Here is an 18,494-nt window from a genome sequence, read left to right as displayed (position 1 = left end):
ACCTATTCTACACGTTCAAATTACTTGGTTGATTCGTAGGGTTCCTTGAGTTTGCTCTGAAATAGGAAAAACTGTTTTTTCCTTTCAACACCTGGAATGTCCTCCAACTGACTCTGAAGCTGAAGGTTCTTATTTCTTTTGCTGCATTTAAAAGTATGATATTTGACCACTGTGTGTCTACTGTCTACTTGTAACTGTCTTAGCTGATTTTTTATTGTTTATTCTTATTTATTGTGACTATATGTATGTCTTGTTTTGTAAGCTCGTCATCACTGTAAATGAGGGTAACCTCAGTGTCTTACAAGTTGAAATAAAGATTTGAAATTAAATGGAAATGTATATTTAATAGTCATAATTGGAGACTGCCCAATTTATTTAACTTCTGTTGGAGAGGACATCTAGACCCTATGGTACAAGTTCCAATGATCGGCTTACACTTAAAGCGCCTAGAATTTGTACTGGACTTCTGCTTTTAGCTTCTGTATTGCTGACATGTGGAACATCATACAACAAACTCTAAAACTAAATACTTTGGTATCCTTTGATCAGTTTAAATCCTTAATCACCAACCATTCCACCATAATCTGCAGTTGTTTTAACTGATTGTACAAACTCTTATGATTGCACTTATTGTATATTGTATTTATTTATTCATGTATTTATTATTATGTTTGTAACCTTATATGCTTAACATCATTGAGAATTAGGGCGTGCCCCAGTGAATGTTCCAGTTGAAATGTAGATTGATTAAAATAATTTTTTTATTGATTAGTTTTATTTTCTCACTGTGTTTCCTCTGTGTTTGTTCTTTCCTGATTAGTCGACTCTGCTGCTACGGTGCGTGGCTTACAGTCCATCCTCCAGGAGCAGGAAATGACAGAGGCAGTACATGAAACAGAGGGTCATGGATACCTCGCTACTTTTGTTGGCAAGAAGGGCAGGTAAGCACATCTTTGACTATGCAGACATCTGCTCTTAAATGCCTTGACCGACTATATCACTATGCTATACCTCCCATTACTGCTGCCACATTCAACACACATCATGCAACATCATCATTACACACCTTACGTTCATTTACAAATGATATGATATGATATTTTCATTTATAATGCGCCCCCCAGCCAATTTTTACATCGGTCCGGGGCGCAGCCCGGGGAAAAAAAGAAAACTACTAAATGGACAGGACAATGGAGACAGGGAACCAGGCAGACGGACAGACAGAGAACATAAGAACACCTCAGACACACAACACAACAGCAAAGTAACTCAGTGATCATCCAGAGCGAAAAGGATGTTGAGGGGAGCTTATTCCACAGTGTCGGCGCCATCACTGCAAAGGCCCGGAAACCCTTTGTCACCAGTTTGGGGACCCTCAGACACAGTTGGTCATTTGATCTGAGGGACCTGGAGCTGACTGGTTGGACAAAGAGGTCCTCAATGTAGGCCGGAGCGAGACCATTGAGGGCTTTGTAGGTGAATAGCATAGTTTTAAAGTTGATTCTCTTCCTCACTGGGAGCCAATGGAGAGAGACCAGGACTTGGGAGATGAGATGTGGTCACTCATTCTGGTGCCTGAGACCAGCCATTTGAACGCGCTGGAGGGGGAAGATGGTTTTGTCCGGAAGACCAGAGTAGAGGGAATTGCAGTAGTCCAGTTGTGAGAAAATGAGCATGATGATGACTTTATGAAGGTTGCTGGGGGGAGAGGAAGGACTTGATTTTTGAAATGATGCGCAGTTGGAAGAAACAGGACTGTACTGCTGATCTTACTTGCTGGTTAAAATTAGGGATGCACCGATCCGACTTCAGTCCCGATACCTGGCTTTGGGTATCGGCCGATACAGAGTACCGATCCAATACCCATACCATTATCTGAAAAAAATATCCCTAACTAACCTTACTGTCATGCACTTGTCCTAATATACTAACCTACACTGTAGCACTCAACACTTTGATGAACATTGTTACTCAGCTGATAGAGTTGTGCCCTTCCTGATGACTTGTCGACAGAACTTGTAAGTCGCTTTGGATAAAAGCGTCAGCTAAATGACTAAATGTAAATACCCATTGATCAATTAATAAACTGGATGCCTCACTTTGTGGAAGAGACTGGGATCATTATTTTGTGCAAGGCTTGTCTTAAAACATTACTTTCCTAACTTAGTGAAACTAAATGTAACAAATTAACACATGGATATAAATGTACTGAATTGTTATTTATTTCTTATTTTATTTCTTATTATATATAAAAAAAACAAAATAATAAAAATAATCCGATATTTAAAAAAAGAAATGTACCGATACCCGATCCAGCTATTTTTGTGATATCTGGGCCGATATCCGATATCAATATCGGATCGGTGCATCCCTAGTTAAAATTGACATCTGAGTCAAATAAGACCCCAAGGTTTCTCACATTGGGTTTCACCATGGAGCAGAGGCTTCCCATGTTTCTGGAGCTCTGAGTGACTGAGGTGGGGGTGCCAAATGATCTGTCCACCATATCTCAGAACCCTTACCACACCCTGTCCTCTCAGTAAATACACCTAATACCTCCCAAGGCCTGTACCTCCTATGGGCGCAGGTCATTCCAATCCTCTGCTTCCACTGATTGGAATGAGCTGCAAAAATCACTCAAATTCAACCTTGTGTTCATCCCTCTTTTTAACACATTAATTGCCAAGAACGAGTTAACTCGTTATTGCCCGCCAATCGAATACCGCCACTGTGATCGCTATTTCTTTTATTCGCTATATCTATTCATAATTCATGGCTGCAGCCTCTGCATACCCTGGTGAATGTGAACGGTCAACACCGCCCTCTACTGCCTTGCGGAGCTATTGCACTCCATTGGAAACGGTCTGGTGTATTTTCTGAGCCGTGGGGGTGGGGTTTAAATACTCAGGCGAGGCAGGCCTTTACAATGATGGCATGGAACACTAACCCCGCCCGCCCGTTCATGTGTAAGGCTCGGTAATGTCGGGGACAGGATCGCTGTGGATAACTGGAATGGCGATCAGATAATTGGATAATTTTTTTTGCATTACATCAGAGACAAGGTAAGAACACTATATATAAAATCTTGCGTTGATCTGATATTTCTTTCTCCCGCGATCAAAGCTATCTGTGTGGACCGTGTGTGGCTGTTTACCGTTGGCTGCAGTGGGGGGGGGGGGGGGGGGGGCTACGAGGGCCATTTAATGTATGCACGAGGAGACATAATAATGATGATAAAAAAAAATTATAATCTAGCATTGATTTCAGGATGATTCGATAATCAGCTGAAAAATTACAACGTGATAACTGGATTACACTAAAATGCCTTTTTCTCGTCTTTTCCTGGAATTACTCAATCACTCAAACTATACTCATATTCAAAACGGTATAAAACCTAAATGTACGGATGAAAAAACAATCAGTTTTTTGCATGTTGACCAGAAGCAACTCACTGACAGTCGACAGTGTTATTAGATCCATAGCTATTAGGAATGCACCGAAAATTATTGTCCGAAAATGGTTAAAAAGGCACTTTCGGCTTTCGGCCGAAAGGGTTTTAGCACCGAAAATATATCACCGAATGTCAAAGAACGGGGACGTTCGTAACCTACCTATCGTGTTGTTGTGATGACGTAATCAAAACGCGGCAACGTGAGCTCTTCAGTCCTGCGTTCTGCAGCCTGTGATAACTCCTCTTGGGACTCGGGAGTCGTGCTGTTTCTATGTAAACTCTGCGTGCAATAGCGTCCAATAAATGCGTCTTTAACATGCTTTATATCCTCGCCATTACTATATGCCCGTCGCGGTTAAAAACCTTTTGAACTAACGTTAGCGTTAAGCTAGCTAACAACGCTTCCGTTTCCTCTTTCACTCGTCTCTCTTAAGCTACGTCATCCCCCGCTAAGAGTCACGGGAGATGTAGTAAATACAACAGTCCTTCCGTGTAGGCTAGAACGCCGTGAATTATGACAGTAGTTCAAGTTTCTTTATTAGTTGTCATACAAAAATACAGAGTACTTTTATATAAAATGCTTACTGTAGCCACTACAGTAACATCGTTAAGTCTGCTATAAGCTATGTGCAGATCTTTATGCAGTTTTAAAGCACCTTGGCTTTGTTCTGAATGCACTTTGTTGTAGTTATCCTACAGAGAAAAGAAAATGCACTTGACTTTAATGCACATTTAGTTGTATGCAAAGAGAAAATTGTACAATCTTTCAGCAGTCAGTTGGGAATTAACACTTTGATTACCACTGGTGAACATGGTAAACCCTGTTAAATGCCACCACCGACTTCAATGATAGCGTTGTGAACGCATATTTTCTCTCTTAAATGTGTCTAATCTGCCTGTCGTTTATCAATGACTTGTTTGCAGTCAACATTGTCGAAACGCATTGTTTTTTTATCGGTTAATTTCCGTTTTATAGCATTTTGAAAAGCCCTCGTTTTCAAGGAAAATATAAAGATTCCGTGATAAAAGGCATTTACTGGAATATTCTAGGATACACAAACGTTGTCATTTTTCGGCCTATTTATGAATCATTTTCAAATAAACGCTAGATTATCGATAGTATATGTGTACTTATGCACGCTATAGACGCGGGCTGAAAAATCGATTATCTTATTTCCTCATCAGCGATCACAGCCACACAGCCACACACGGCATAGGGCAAACGCTTATATCTCCGTGAAAACAGGTCTGATTATCCTAAGACTGGTCAAATAGATTCCTTACCTGAGATCAGATGTTATCCAAAAAGATTATTCCAATTCCTGATCGCCATTCCAAATATCGATCACGCTTATTGATTACAGTGTTGGTACTTACAAATACATAATCGTCGCTGTTCTGAGGGCCGGCGATCACTTGGTCTCTTCAGATGCCTTGACGGAAAAATTAAATGAGCAAACTAACCACTCCCCCTGTATCAGTCTGAGCTGATGGGGTGCAGTTACACAGGGAGAGACGATAGGGGGCGGTATCTTCCCAATTGAGCTCAGAGAGACCCTGCAGCACTAACCCGAGGCTCGATTGATGAAATCTGAATTCAAATCGCCAATAAAAAAAAATACGGCAAACAAACAACATTTGTCGTCGTCGGCACTCAATGGGGGGTCTGATCAAACGAGATGTCGTCGCTGGCACTGAAAGGGTTAATGTATGCATTCAAAAGTGCTGAATAAATGTTTTATGGACCCATAATAGTGATTATTAATAATAATATTATTTAAGTTAGTTTTGCCATAATCATGTCTTTTGTCATAATCAGGTAGCTGAAAAAAAAAAAAAAACATTATATATATATATATATATTTGTATCCACTTTTTCTCCCATTTTCTATTTTTCTCCCATCCCAATTTCGTATCGTCCAATTCAACCCTCCCCTGTCTTTGAACGCTGTTTCATGCCTCCCACAAGCCGGCTGCAATGTGGACTAAGTCATACATAGCACGAGTCCCCTCCGATACTCAAGGTAACAGCAGTCGCATCTTTCCACCTGCGCGGCTCGATCTTTCAGCGTCGGGGGGTCTGGGCTTTGGAGGGGCCCCGCCCCCGTCGCTTCCTGATTCTACTGCGCAGGCGCACCAACCGACCTGTAGGAGTCGCTGTCCACAACGCCCGATCCCCATCCATCAGTTTCCTTCCCCGTAATACTGCCAATGTGTATTAGTGCGGACGACCAGCTAAACTGAAAGCAAGTCAAGTCAAGAGATGTATTTGTCACGGCATACAAGTATACAATGAAATGCGGGTGGTCTTGCCCGCAACGATGTGCAAATAACATATAATAGAATCAACATTGTGCAATAAACAAGTAACATTGTGCAATAAACAAGTAACATGGTAGGGCATATCGGTATACTATATGTACATAAGTTATTTAGAGTATGGAGGAGGACATGCTAGGTCCTTTGGTAGTGTCTTTCTGTACATGCTAATTTATACAATCTCCGGTTATACTATACTATTTTTTAAAGTGACCTTTCCTTAGTGGCCATAAGTGTGGGCGTGTGCAGCTCATGTTAAAGTGTCTGCTAGTGTGTGAGCGTGTACAGTGTGTGTGTTGTGTGTGTGCTCATGTGTGCTTGTGTGTGTAGAGTTCAGTGTTCAGGGCTCTGATGGCCTGGGGGAAGAAGCTGAGCCGAAGCAATGTGGAGCACTGGGCTCGAACAGGGAGGCATTCCTGTTCGAGCCCAGTCTCCAGTATTCGTGGTGAGCGCCTTGCCCAATGCACCACGTAGCCACCCTACATTATATATTTCTATGTATATATTGTATATAGGGCAACAAAAAGCCCAGACAGTTTACCAATTATATATACAGGGAACAAAATAAGCACCCGCAAAGCGCCAAAGGCGGGCAGATTTGAACAAAATAGTCATGTAAAATAAAGGACAGTCGCCTTTTTTGCAGCCCTTAATCTCTCCTTGTTTACACTGCTTGCACTGTAACGTTACGCCCGATTAGCTAACGTTAGCTTAATAACGTTAATGGGTTATAAATATGTGGAACCATATGGAAGGAGTAAGCCGGCCGCTAAAAAGAAAACCCACCGCGGCTTTCTCAGACGAAAAGGATGAGTCGGACCACCTGACAAAAGAAAGTTTCCAGAGCAGTGGAAGTTTGAAGATCGTTTCAAGAGACTGGCTAGGCTGATGCGGGGGCTGTAGACAGTGGTGAGTTGTTAACCTGTTCCGTGTGCCGCAAGTATGTCAAAAAGAAAAACCGAAACAACACGTTTGTCATTGTCGTGTTACTTCACAGTACAAATACGTGAGTCTTCTTCTGCTGTGGTTGTGAGTATCCTTTATTAGCTTAACTCCGTATCTCTCTCGCCCCTCCCATACCTACCCCTTGACCCAGAGTATGGTGGCCTGTACACTCTGTAGTATAACGCACATACATTAACATAACACCACAGTCATCGGTAGTAAATCAATGAAATTGTGGACTCTGATGAGGACATGATTGAGGAGGTTTAAGTTAGGTTTACAAAACCTTCACATTTTATTATGTTCTGTTAAATCCTGCAAAGAGGCTAGAGTGAGGAGTCTGATGATTAGGTTAGGTTACATTAGGTTACAATTTAAGATTGACTTGTATTGATTAATCAATCATCAATCGATATATTAAAATAATTTGCTTAAAATGTTACTCTGGCCTCTTATTTAAGTGTGTATTCTTTATCTACTTGAACGTAATACCTTATCTACCTGAAATGTACTGACATTTTGGCTGGTAAAAAATCTGCCTGGCTGTTAGTGTGCAAGGAGCAGTTTGCGTGGATGTTTTTGTCGGTGGGACGAAGACTGTAAAGAAATACAGCGCTTTGCACCACCAGGACAGCCGCAGCCACAAAATGAGGTCATTAACACTTTGACGACCAAAGTCCCGTGGCGATTTATAGTCCAGAGGACCGAGCGTTGTCAACAAACCGATGTACTTTCTAACAGCTATATATATACTTTATAGTATTGCTATCTGTCCATTCTCATTGTCACTTGAGTGCATAAACCGTGCCTTCATAATGGTTTAAAGAAAATAAAAATCCATCGGTTGGTTGTCATTTTATAGCGCCGTGAATATAAGGTTTATCGCAGTTTTCGCCTCGTCTTTTTTCTGGGGAGCTAGATAATAGGCTAAAGGCTAGTCACGTTATATCAAACGCCATTTCTGCTGTATATATATACGAATGAAATAAAACAAACTGCGTAGCATCCGGACTATTACAGAGCATCTATGGATGAAATGGGGGCGGCGGGGGACGCCGATTACTATTATTGATTAGCAATACAGTGTGCGTTCAAGTAGCCATTTTCACTGATCGATCACGTTGCGTTTTAAAACACTGTCCAATCCAGCTGTAATTTGGGGTAATAGTATCCTACCGTCAGCCCATGTGATCGCCGGCAGCATTTCGTCATTAGTCATTGGAATCTGGTAGATCGATATGTCCATTGGCTGATCATAAATCCCATTATTCCAGGCTGAAATCTGCGTTCGGTAACGTGATCAAAGATGGAGTATGTTCGGCTGGGATCGAGGCTCATATGAAACGCCCACAGACGGTACATTTTTTTCTCCAATCGCCCTCAATGATACTGCAGTGGAGCGATGGCGCCCCTAAGCGGATCTGGCCGGTATTGCATGTTTCGAAAATCAAATATGCGGGTAGGTCCTGCAAGTCGATTGGGGACGTTAATAGCGTTATTAATATGGAATAAAACAATAACAACTTGCCACGAGTTAACTCGTGGCTCTGGTCCACAACGCATGGCACCGTAACATGTATAAACTCGTGGCTGGTCCTTAAAGTGTTAATTGAGTTGTATTTTTTAAATGATAAGGATGTTTAATAACCTTTTTCATCATAAACGTTCAGTGCCCCCGAAATACAAAAAAAGCCCCCGAAAATCAATTAAGGGGGGCAAAAAAAGCCCTGAAAAAATAAAGTTTATTTCTAACCCTGGGTTAAAGCATTAGTAGAACTCTATGTTAAAGTTTGGAAAGGCTTCCTTTGTGCTGGATTTGACTCAGACACACAATATCAATACAAAACAACATAGAGAATAGTGACTTGAGGGAAGCAGGAGGATTGTCTAGTTCTGTTTCGCCATCATTACATTTACATTAAGTCATTTAGCTGATGCTTTTATCCAAAGCTTACCAGTTCTGTACGACAAGTCAACTCTTTCAGCTGAGTAACGATATTAACTGATGATCAAACAGCATTGAAACTTGGGTGCTGCAGTGTTTAGTGAATAGTAGTAGAGACATATTAGTATAGAAGAGTGAATGATGGAGGACAGTAAGAAGTATTTATTTTATTTTATTTTTTTCCTCCCGATTTTTCTCTGTTTTTCTCCCCGTCCCAATTTAGTCGTTGTGCCAATTCCCCCCCCTCCCCTGCCTGGTTGTTGTGCGCATGTTCTCCTACTGGTCGGTACAAGGGAACCCTGAAGTCATCCGCACGCTTCCTCCGACACGCGCGGCGATAGCCAGTGACTCTTTTTTCATCTGGCAGCGAGGACTCTCATTGGTGAGGCCTAACGCGTGGGAGGTCACGCTGCCTTCATCAAGTCCTGCCTCCGCTGAGCAAGCGCCCAGACCTGACCTGTAGGCTTCGCTGTCCACAACGCTAGATTCCCACCCATGACTTCCCTCCCCCTAACTCAGCCAAACGAGTTAGTATGACGATCAGGCCAAGGCAATGCTGACTCCGGGAGTCGAGACCGCAGCCTCTTGCATTGGTGACGAGCGCAATCTCCGCTACGCCCCTAAAATGGCTGCTTTTTTATATAGAGCTTTTATCCAAAGCGCTTTACAATTTGTTACTCACATTTTACCCATTCATTCACACATTCACACACCCACGGTGGAGGCAACCATGCAAGGTGCCAACCTGCTCATCGGGAGCAATTAGGGGTCAAGTGTCTTGCTCAAGGACACATCGACAAGCTGCCCGGGAGGAGCGGGAATCGAACTGGGAACCTCCGGATTGCCAGACGACTGCTCTACCTCCTGAGCCACTGTCTCCCCTAGTAAGGTTTTTATAAAAAAATTATTCAACTCAGATATTGATTGTAGAAGTGTGCTTTTAGTCGACGGCGAAAGATTGGTCAGATTTCGGCTGTCCTGACTGGTGGGAAGTTTGTTCCACCATTGAGGAGCGCGGACCGAGAATAGGCGGCTTCTCTTTGATTACCCTCCTGGAGCTCGGATAGGAGTGGGTCTGAGGCAGCCAGAGGATGTAGAGTGTAGGGGTCTTGAGGGTGTGTAGTTGGAGACCATTGACTGGAGGTAGGCGGGAGCTATTCCTTTCACTGCGCGTCTGTGCGATATGCCAGGTTGAGGACCTTGAAGTGAATTTGTGCGGCAATGGGGAGCGAGTGCAGGTCCCTAAGAAGTGGCCGGACGTGGCCACGGGGAACATTCTCCACTGTGATGGAAAGGTCGGTCAGCGAGGAGGATTTGGCCGGCAGGTGAAGCAATTCTGTTTTGCTTACACTAGGTTCACTTTGGGGTGGATGGTCATCATCCAGGCGGAGATGTCGGACAGACAAGCCGAGATCCGCTCAGATACATGGATATTTGAGGGAGGAAAGGAGAGGAAGAGTTGAGTATCATCGGCATAGCAGTGATACGAGAAGGCATGAGACGTGAAAATGTTACTCAGAGATTTGGTGTAGAGGGAGAGGAGAAGGGGTCCAATGAGCCCTTGGGGACGCCGGTCCGAAGGGGGCGGGGAGCCGACAGGGTCCCTCTCCATGATACTTGGTAGGAGCAGTTGTCGAGGTAGGATGTCAGCCATGCCAGCACAGAGCCAGCCACTCTGTGCTGCGAGGGATGTGACGAGGATCTGATGGTTGACTGTGTCGAAGGCTGCCGTCAGATCCAGGAGAATCGGGACAGAGGAGAGGCCCTTCGCTTTTGCTAAGTGAAGAGCCTCTGTCGGGGCTCGTGGACATGGTGTCATGCAGTTTGCAAAGGTTCTTAGCCGAGGCCTCGATCCTATGGTGAAAGAAGGACGCTTTGGCAGTAGTAATGGTTTTGGAGAAAGCTAACAAAAGGTGGTGATGTCACCAGTGAGGCGTGACTTTCTATTGGGGATGCACGATAATTATCGGTCCTATATCAGCAATTATGACGTCATCCCGATAAACCCGATTAAATTATTGATAGCTCCGATAATATATAATATATTTTTTGGTTAAAAAAATGCGGTGTGGGTGGATTGGGATGAAGGGCGTTTGTTTTTTCTGTAGGCTCCTCCCGTGTTGCCAGTACTGTGGTACGACTGATAGCGTGTGGTTTAGGAAGAGGGAGTTTTTCACAAATCCAGCTCTCCCTTTCTCATGCCTGGCTGTGACATAGTCACGTAACTTTCAGAAGCAGCGCGGATAGTAAACAAAGATGGCGTCAGTAGTGTGGGACTTTTTCAAAGTGTCAGAGGAAAACAGTTCGCTTGCGATTTGTAACAAATGCAATGCAGAAGTTCCACGAGGAGGGAAAAGGGCAACAAGCTATAACACATCCAACATAATAAGTCACCTGCAACATCACCACCGCTACGATGGTGTGTTAAAAGCCTACAACGACGCGCAAGCAGCTAAAGCTGCTGCAAATTTAGCCCCTTTCGTGACTGATGCAACCCTTGGTTGAATACGCAGTCACTTATTGCTCCGTAGTAGCCAGGTTAATTTGCACCACAAGCACTGCTTAAAAGCTAGCGGTGGGTCCAAAATATATCCGATATAAATTTCAAAGGTACCCTGCGTTCCATAAGGGTTTCACACACACACTGCAGGGTTTGAAAGCTCGGCGTTGCTAATAAACATTTTAAATCATTTTTATAAACTAGTAAAAAAATCACTGAGCTAGCCTTCGCTAAAATGGCTGCTTCCTCATTTTACAGTAGGAGCGCTGTGATTGCTGGGCGCACCAGACACGTGACAAAGCAGCCAGCAATCACAGCACGTAAGTTTCACCACGGACATATGGACCTGTGATGTTTGTTTGGTTTATTTAATTCTTTTTGAGGCGTGCTGTCCTATAAATGCCAAGTAATAGTTGTTTCATGGACCAAGACCACAACAGTCTCCTCTCCTATAGCGTCAAATGTTTTATCTGCTGACAAAGCACAATACCTGTTGGTTTTTTAGTTCACTCATTGTTCAGGGAAACACATTGTTAATGACATTGACTAATTGTGAATTTTGTGATTGACTCAAATTATATTTATTTGGAAAATAAATATAGTCACTATTTGAAGAGTCAAAACTGTTCTCTTGGCTTTGTTTTGTTCATAGTAGTAACGCTCATGTCATGATAAATCTGGTTAGGTCAAAACTACAGGAATATACATAAATAAATAAAAATTATAATACAATAAATATATATATAGTATCGGTATCGACCTTGAGGAGCAGAAAGTTATCTGTATCGATATCGGGGTCAAAAAAATCAATATCGTGCACCCCTACTTTCTATACTTCCTCTCGGCCGCTCTCAGGACCTATCTTTCTTCTCTCACTGCATCCGACAGCAATGGACAGAGAGAGAGAGAGAGAGAGAGATCTCCCCCCCGAGTCCCCCTGCATCGTGACTCGAAGCGCGCACACTACTGATGTTAAGATTCATTAACGTTCAAAATGCGAGTGCACCGGTTGAAAAAGTGCACATCGGCTACAATTCAGGTTGAACTCGCGATGCATTATTGTATGCGGTATTGTAGCATTATTGCATCGGTTCATTCATATAATTTCCTCTCATCCACTTCTGTCAGCACTCAGCAGCAGAGACTATCTTTGCTTCGCTACTACGGAAGGCGAGCACAGTTAACACTTTCAGAGCCCAAGCTTAACCTTGATTTACCGGTTGAATGCCCACCATCCACTTCAATGTTAGCGTTAATAACGCCTAATCTATGTTTTAAATTATGGCTATGTGTCTAATCTGCCCGTCGCTTATCAATGACTCGTTTTCCAGTCAACATTGTCGAAGCGGATTGTTTTTTTATCGGTTCATTTTAATTTTATAGCATTTTGAAAAGCCCTAGTTTTCAAGGAAAATAAAAAGATTCCATGAAAAACGCCCTGTACTGGAATATTCTAGAATACACAAACTGTCATTTTTCTGCCTATTTATGAATCGTTTTCAAATAAACGCTAGATTATCGATAGTATATGTATGCACGCTGGGGCCGCAAGCTGAAAATCGATATCTGATTTCCTCATCAGCGATCGCGCACACACACACACACACACACATAGGGCAAACGCTGATATCTCAGCGAATACAACTCTGATTATCCCAAGACTGGTAAAATAGATTCCTTACCTCAGATCAGATGTTCTCCAAAAAGATCATTCCAATTCCTGATCGCCATTCCAAAAATCCATCACTACGGTCTATCGATTGGTTACTGTGAATATATATTCCAGGCTGATTCCAGTCCCGCGATGACTTCCATGTTGAGCAGACCGCTTGCCAGCTCAAGGTGCCAGCTGGCTCCGCCTCTACATATCGACTGATCCCAGGTCAGTCTAAGCGACTGACGTGCAGTTACTCAGGGATAGACGATAGGGGGCGCTTTTTTCCATTCTGAGCTGCTGGAGGAACTGCTGTACGAACGGGAGACTCGGTTGATGAAATATGAAATCGGATCGCTAATAAAAAAATTAAACGCTAATACACATCGTGGGCATTCAGGCATTGGGCTCATAAAACGTCATATGACGTCATGGGCACTGAAAGTGTTAACAACAAACAGTGGAAGTCGAGGAGACATGAATTGAATGGACCAACTGGCTAACGTTAGCCGCTGTTAGCCGCTCAGCTAACGCTAAACTATCTAACTAACTAACGTGACTCCGCAACACCAGTTCCATTAGTGAAGAAATGGGGGAGGGGGGGGTATATTGACGAGGCTTGACAACAGAGGTTCAAAGATAACTTCACATTTATTGGCAATTCGTTTCTTTATATTGCTTCCTCCAGGTTCCAACTGTGTTGACAAAATGCCATCATGGTGTGGTCAACTACGGCACATCAGAACGCTCAAACTCAAACGCGCTCTCTCTCTCTCTTTCTCTTTCTCTTTCTCTTTCTCTCTCTCTCTCTCTCTCTCTCTCTCCGTTCAATGATATTTTTTCTTTTGAATGATCTTGTTCCTCCTTTTTTCCATTTTTCTCCCATCCCAATGTTTAGTCGTTATGCCAATTCCCAATCCCCTTCCTGGTCGTTGCGCACTCTACCCCCTACCGTCGGTCCGGGAGGGCGGAGACTATCGCATGCTTCCTCCAACACGTGTACCCAGCCCACCGCTTCTTTTCACCTGTCAGCGCGGACTCTCACTGGGAGAGTGTAATGTGTGGAAGGTCACACTACCTTTCTTAGATCCTTCCCTTGCTGTGCCGGCGCCCCGACCGAACTGTAGGAGTCGCTGTTTACAACGACCAGGACGCGTGTAACTGTTCCGCAACAGTAAGTGACTTCCGGGGTAGGCCTGATTGGCCCCGACAGGCACGTGACGCGCAACTTTCTCTGCCGCGCGGCAGAGCTTGCGGAATGATGTAACCGTCCAAATCCGCTATGACTTTCATTCAGCGCTTTAGCTCACCTCGCAGAGCAGCGGTCCTGCGATCCTGCGGTCCGTTGTTGACGAGTTCGAATCCCATCGAATTTATTTTTTTTAACATGATTTTTTTTTTAACGTGTATTCTTTCGCCGGTTAAGGTTAGGCATGGTTAAGGTTAAGGTTAGGCATTGTTTCGGAGTTGGTTAAGGTTAGAACGGTTAAGTTTAGGCGCTGTTAAGGAGCTGGTTAAGGTTAGAGTTTGTGTTAGAGAATGGCAATATTCTTTCTATGGTTAAGGTTAGGCATGGTTAAGGTTAAGGTTAAGGTTAGGCATTGTTTCGGAGTTGGTTAAGGTTAGAACGGTTAAGTTTAGGCGCTGTTAAGGAGCTGGTTAAGGTTAGAGTTTGTGTTAGAGAATGGCAATAGACAGCCTATTTCCGCGCGACAGCTCTCAGCAGCCTCGTTGCGCGTCCTGAGTTTGCCGCGTCACGTGCCTGTCGGGGCCAATCAGGCCTACCCGGAAGTCACTTACTGTTGCGGAACCGGTACACGCGACCAGGACCCACCCTCACCGGGTTTCCCACCCTCTAACACTGCCAATTGTGTTAGTATGGACGGTCGGCCAACCCGGAAGCACCACAGCTTGATTAGATCCCACTATCTCTGTGGTGGTAGACAGACGCTTAGTCCGCTGCACTACCCGGCCGCCCTACGTTCAATGATTTAAAAGCCAAAAGTTACAATATAAATACTAACTGGATAGTTGACATTTAATTTCATTATCTGAAATATTATAAAATTATTAAGTCTGCTATAAGCCATTATCCCTTTGTGTATGATTATTATTGTCTCACAGTAGTGTGTATATATAAATTGTAGGGCTGACCTTCGAAGCTTTTTTTGGCAATCGAAGCTTCGGGGCCGAGCTTCGATTTTAATTCGAAGCTTCGATTTTTTTTTTTTTTTTTTTTTTTTTTACATTTTTTTATCTTATGTTGTGGGACTTGTACAGCACTTTCGTAAACGTTGTTGTTTTTAAATGTGCTCTATAAATAAAGTGGGTTGGATTAATTAATTAAGTAGCCCCTTTCGTGACTGACGCATCCAACAAGGTTTCACTCGGCTGTGTGATTTAATTCAAGGTGGATCGCTGTTGTCGTTTGAACAACTTCAGATTTCATGGGAACTACCAATCCCCCAAATCAAGAATGTTTAAGATGAATGAAGTAAGATTTAGATTTTTTGAAATATGGCCTGTGTAGACTAAACTATGCACAGAATTATTTCAGTCTACAAGGTCCGGATTCTACATGGTCCGGCAATGTAGACCTTGTAGACTCCACTACAGACCAATTATCAGTGAATGTTCATGCATTTTTAAGAAGGGCAACTTCCACAAAAAAACAAAGAACTCACCAAAACATCTCAGTAGCACCTTATCTAAATGTTATATTTCATATATGGAGATTCATATTTATTTATGTATTGCATGCATTTCTACATTTTATTTCCTATTTTGTTTATTCATCCCAGTATCTTTCTTTCTTATGTGTGGAATTCTACAAGGTGCGCGCACACACACACACACCTACACACACACACACACACACACACACACACACACACACACACACACACACACACTTACATTTAGTCATTTAGCTGACGCTTTTATCCAAAGCAACTTACAAGTTCTGTACGACAAGACAGCAAGAAGGGTACAACTCTATCAGCTGAGTAACAATGTTCATCAAAGTGTTGCGTGTTACAGTGTAGGTTAGTTTATTAGGACAAGTGCATGACAGTAAGGTTAGTCACGGTTAGATTTTTTTTTTCTTTTTATCATTTCAGATAATGGTTGAAGAAGTGAGTCTTTAGTCGACGGCGAAAGATTGGACGGGATTCGGCTGTCCTAACTGGGATGGGTAGTTCACACACACACACACACACACACACACACACACACACACACACACACACACACACACACACACACACACACACACACACACACACACACACACACACACACACACACACACACACACACACACACACACACACACACACACACACACACACACACACACACACACACACACACACACACACACACACACACACACACACACACACACACACACACACACACACACACACACACACACACACACACACACACACACACACACACACACACACACACACACACACACACACACACACACACACACACACACACACACACACACACACACACACACACACACACACACACACACACACACACACACACACACACACACACACACACACACACACACACACACACACACACACACACACACACACACACACACACACACACACACACACACACACACACACACACACACACACACACACACACACACACACACACACACACACACACACACACACAAATCGAAGTAAAAAAAAAAATTGATATATTTTTTAATTTAAAAAAAAAAAATTTTAAACTTCGATTTTTTTTTTAATGTTCGAAGCTTGTGCCATCGAATCGAAGCTTCGAAGCATTTAAGACAGCCCTAATAAATTGTGTGTGTTTTTAGCTAAAGTGAATAGAAAACACAGTAATGTGCAAAAGTCTTAGGCACCCAAGAGTTTTTATATAAATTGTCTTAGAGTAGATTATTTTTATATATTTTTTTTGGTTTACTTTATTGCCAACAGCAATACAGACGAGAAAATTACGATACAGAAAAAAAGGGGGGGGGGATTCTTTTATTTTTAATAATAATATAAGCTGCAAAATAAGGAATACAACTAAATCCTCTGTCATACCATAGAATTGTATCATTATTTTGCATTGTGTTGAATCGCATCGTATCGCCCCGAATCGCATTATGTTGAATCAAATCGTATCGAACAGTTAACTGTATCTCAACGGGGGTGAATCGCATCGCATCGCCCGGTGATGCACCGATGTGAAAATTGTGGCCGATACCGATAACAGTTATTAACACTTTGATCGCCATGGTTAAATTCATAATTTACCATCCCTAGCCAGCTCTATTTGTCTATGGAGAAGTTCCCCTTCTTTGCAGGGCTATAACTTTTTAAATTGTATTGCTAAATTGACATTATGGCCCATTCAATGTCCTATATCTATTGTTCAGGGTGTAGCAACGTTATACTTTTTCATTCACATATTCATACTAAAATACGGTCTAAAGCAGGGGTCAGCAACCTTTTTTACATGGAGTGCCTGTTTGAAATATAGTTGTAACTAGTGTGCCTCAACAATATTCCATGCATCGTAATTTTTTTTTCTCATAATCAGGTATTTTTTATGATAATTTTTACATTATTACATCATTATTGTTATTATTAACAATATTATTATGATGGTTGTATCAACCCTAAATCTGAGTTGGGGGGGGGGGGGATGCAATGCAGACAAACAGCTGCAGACAAACAGCTGCATACAGTGTGACCGACCATTTCACTCACATTTGCCCATTCATTTTTGGACACATCACACACCATCGGTGTGTGTACTGTACGTGTGCTGTCATAGCTCCACCTACAGGCCTAATGGAGAACACCAGGATGTGAATGGAGGGTGAATGTGAGGTATATCGTGTAAATAAGTTTTGATTGATCGCAAGACTACACTGTAAAAACTTAAAAATATTGAGTTCAGTTACTGTGCATTAAGGTTTTCAGTTTTCAATCCATAGTAATAAGTACACAACCACATTATTTCAACCTAATAAAACTATGTTTATTGTCATTGTTTTAAGAACACAAGTTGACTTGGTAATACTCACATTTTGAGTAAAAAAATTGCTTTTAACATGTGCAATGTTCAATGAAATAGAAAAATAAATAATAAAATGTGTTGATTAATCCCACTGGTCACAATGGTGACCGTATGCAAATGTTACTGAATGATGTAGCAATGTATTTCCAGCTAAATTGAAATAATAAACAAATAAAGGGTCTCAATTAAATATGTGGTAGTAAAAAGAACCTGTGGGAGAATTTCAACAAGATAAATGCGACAACAGTGCAAAATATTTCACTATAATATTTCAGAGCAAAAAAAAAATAATTATACTTTGCCTAGGGTTGCCTACCCCTGGTCTAAAGTATAAGTATGTTTTTATCGTTTTCTGCAGCTTTCTCCAGAACTTTGATTTATAGCCCCAAATGCATTATATTGATGATCAAATACAGTTTGGTAGCGATCGGTGCCAGATAAAAAATTTCAACTGGAGGTACTTCTAGAAGTTACTACGTATGATCTGATGTTGACCGGATGGGCGGGGGGTCGTTTATAATTCCGTGGGCAACGTTATATCATTCATCTAGTGTGGGTCATATGATCATCAGAGCAGTTAGTATAGCAGACATTAGAAAATAAC

At 42.3% G+C, this 18,494-nt stretch overlaps 1 protein-coding gene across 1 annotated transcript in view; it reads left to right on the top strand.

Annotated features, from left to right (window-relative positions):
- The window catches only part of sms (spermine synthase), a 74,403-nt gene that overhangs the window by 20,070 nt on the left and 35,839 nt on the right, over positions 1-18,494 (top strand). Inside the window, exon 2 of the mRNA XM_084320642.1 lies at positions 821-941. Coding sequence (XP_084176768.1) covers positions 821-941 — 121 coding nt within the window. The remainder of the gene's footprint in view (positions 1-820; positions 942-18,494) is intronic.

Source organism: Notolepis coatsorum (assembly GCF_963971535.1).
Source record: "Notolepis coatsorum genome assembly, chromosome: 8".
Lineage (NCBI taxonomy): Eukaryota > Metazoa > Chordata > Actinopteri > Aulopiformes > Paralepididae > Notolepis > Notolepis coatsorum.
The sequence above is the reverse complement of the archived record's forward strand: the minus strand, read 5'-3'. Positions and strand labels throughout refer to the sequence as shown.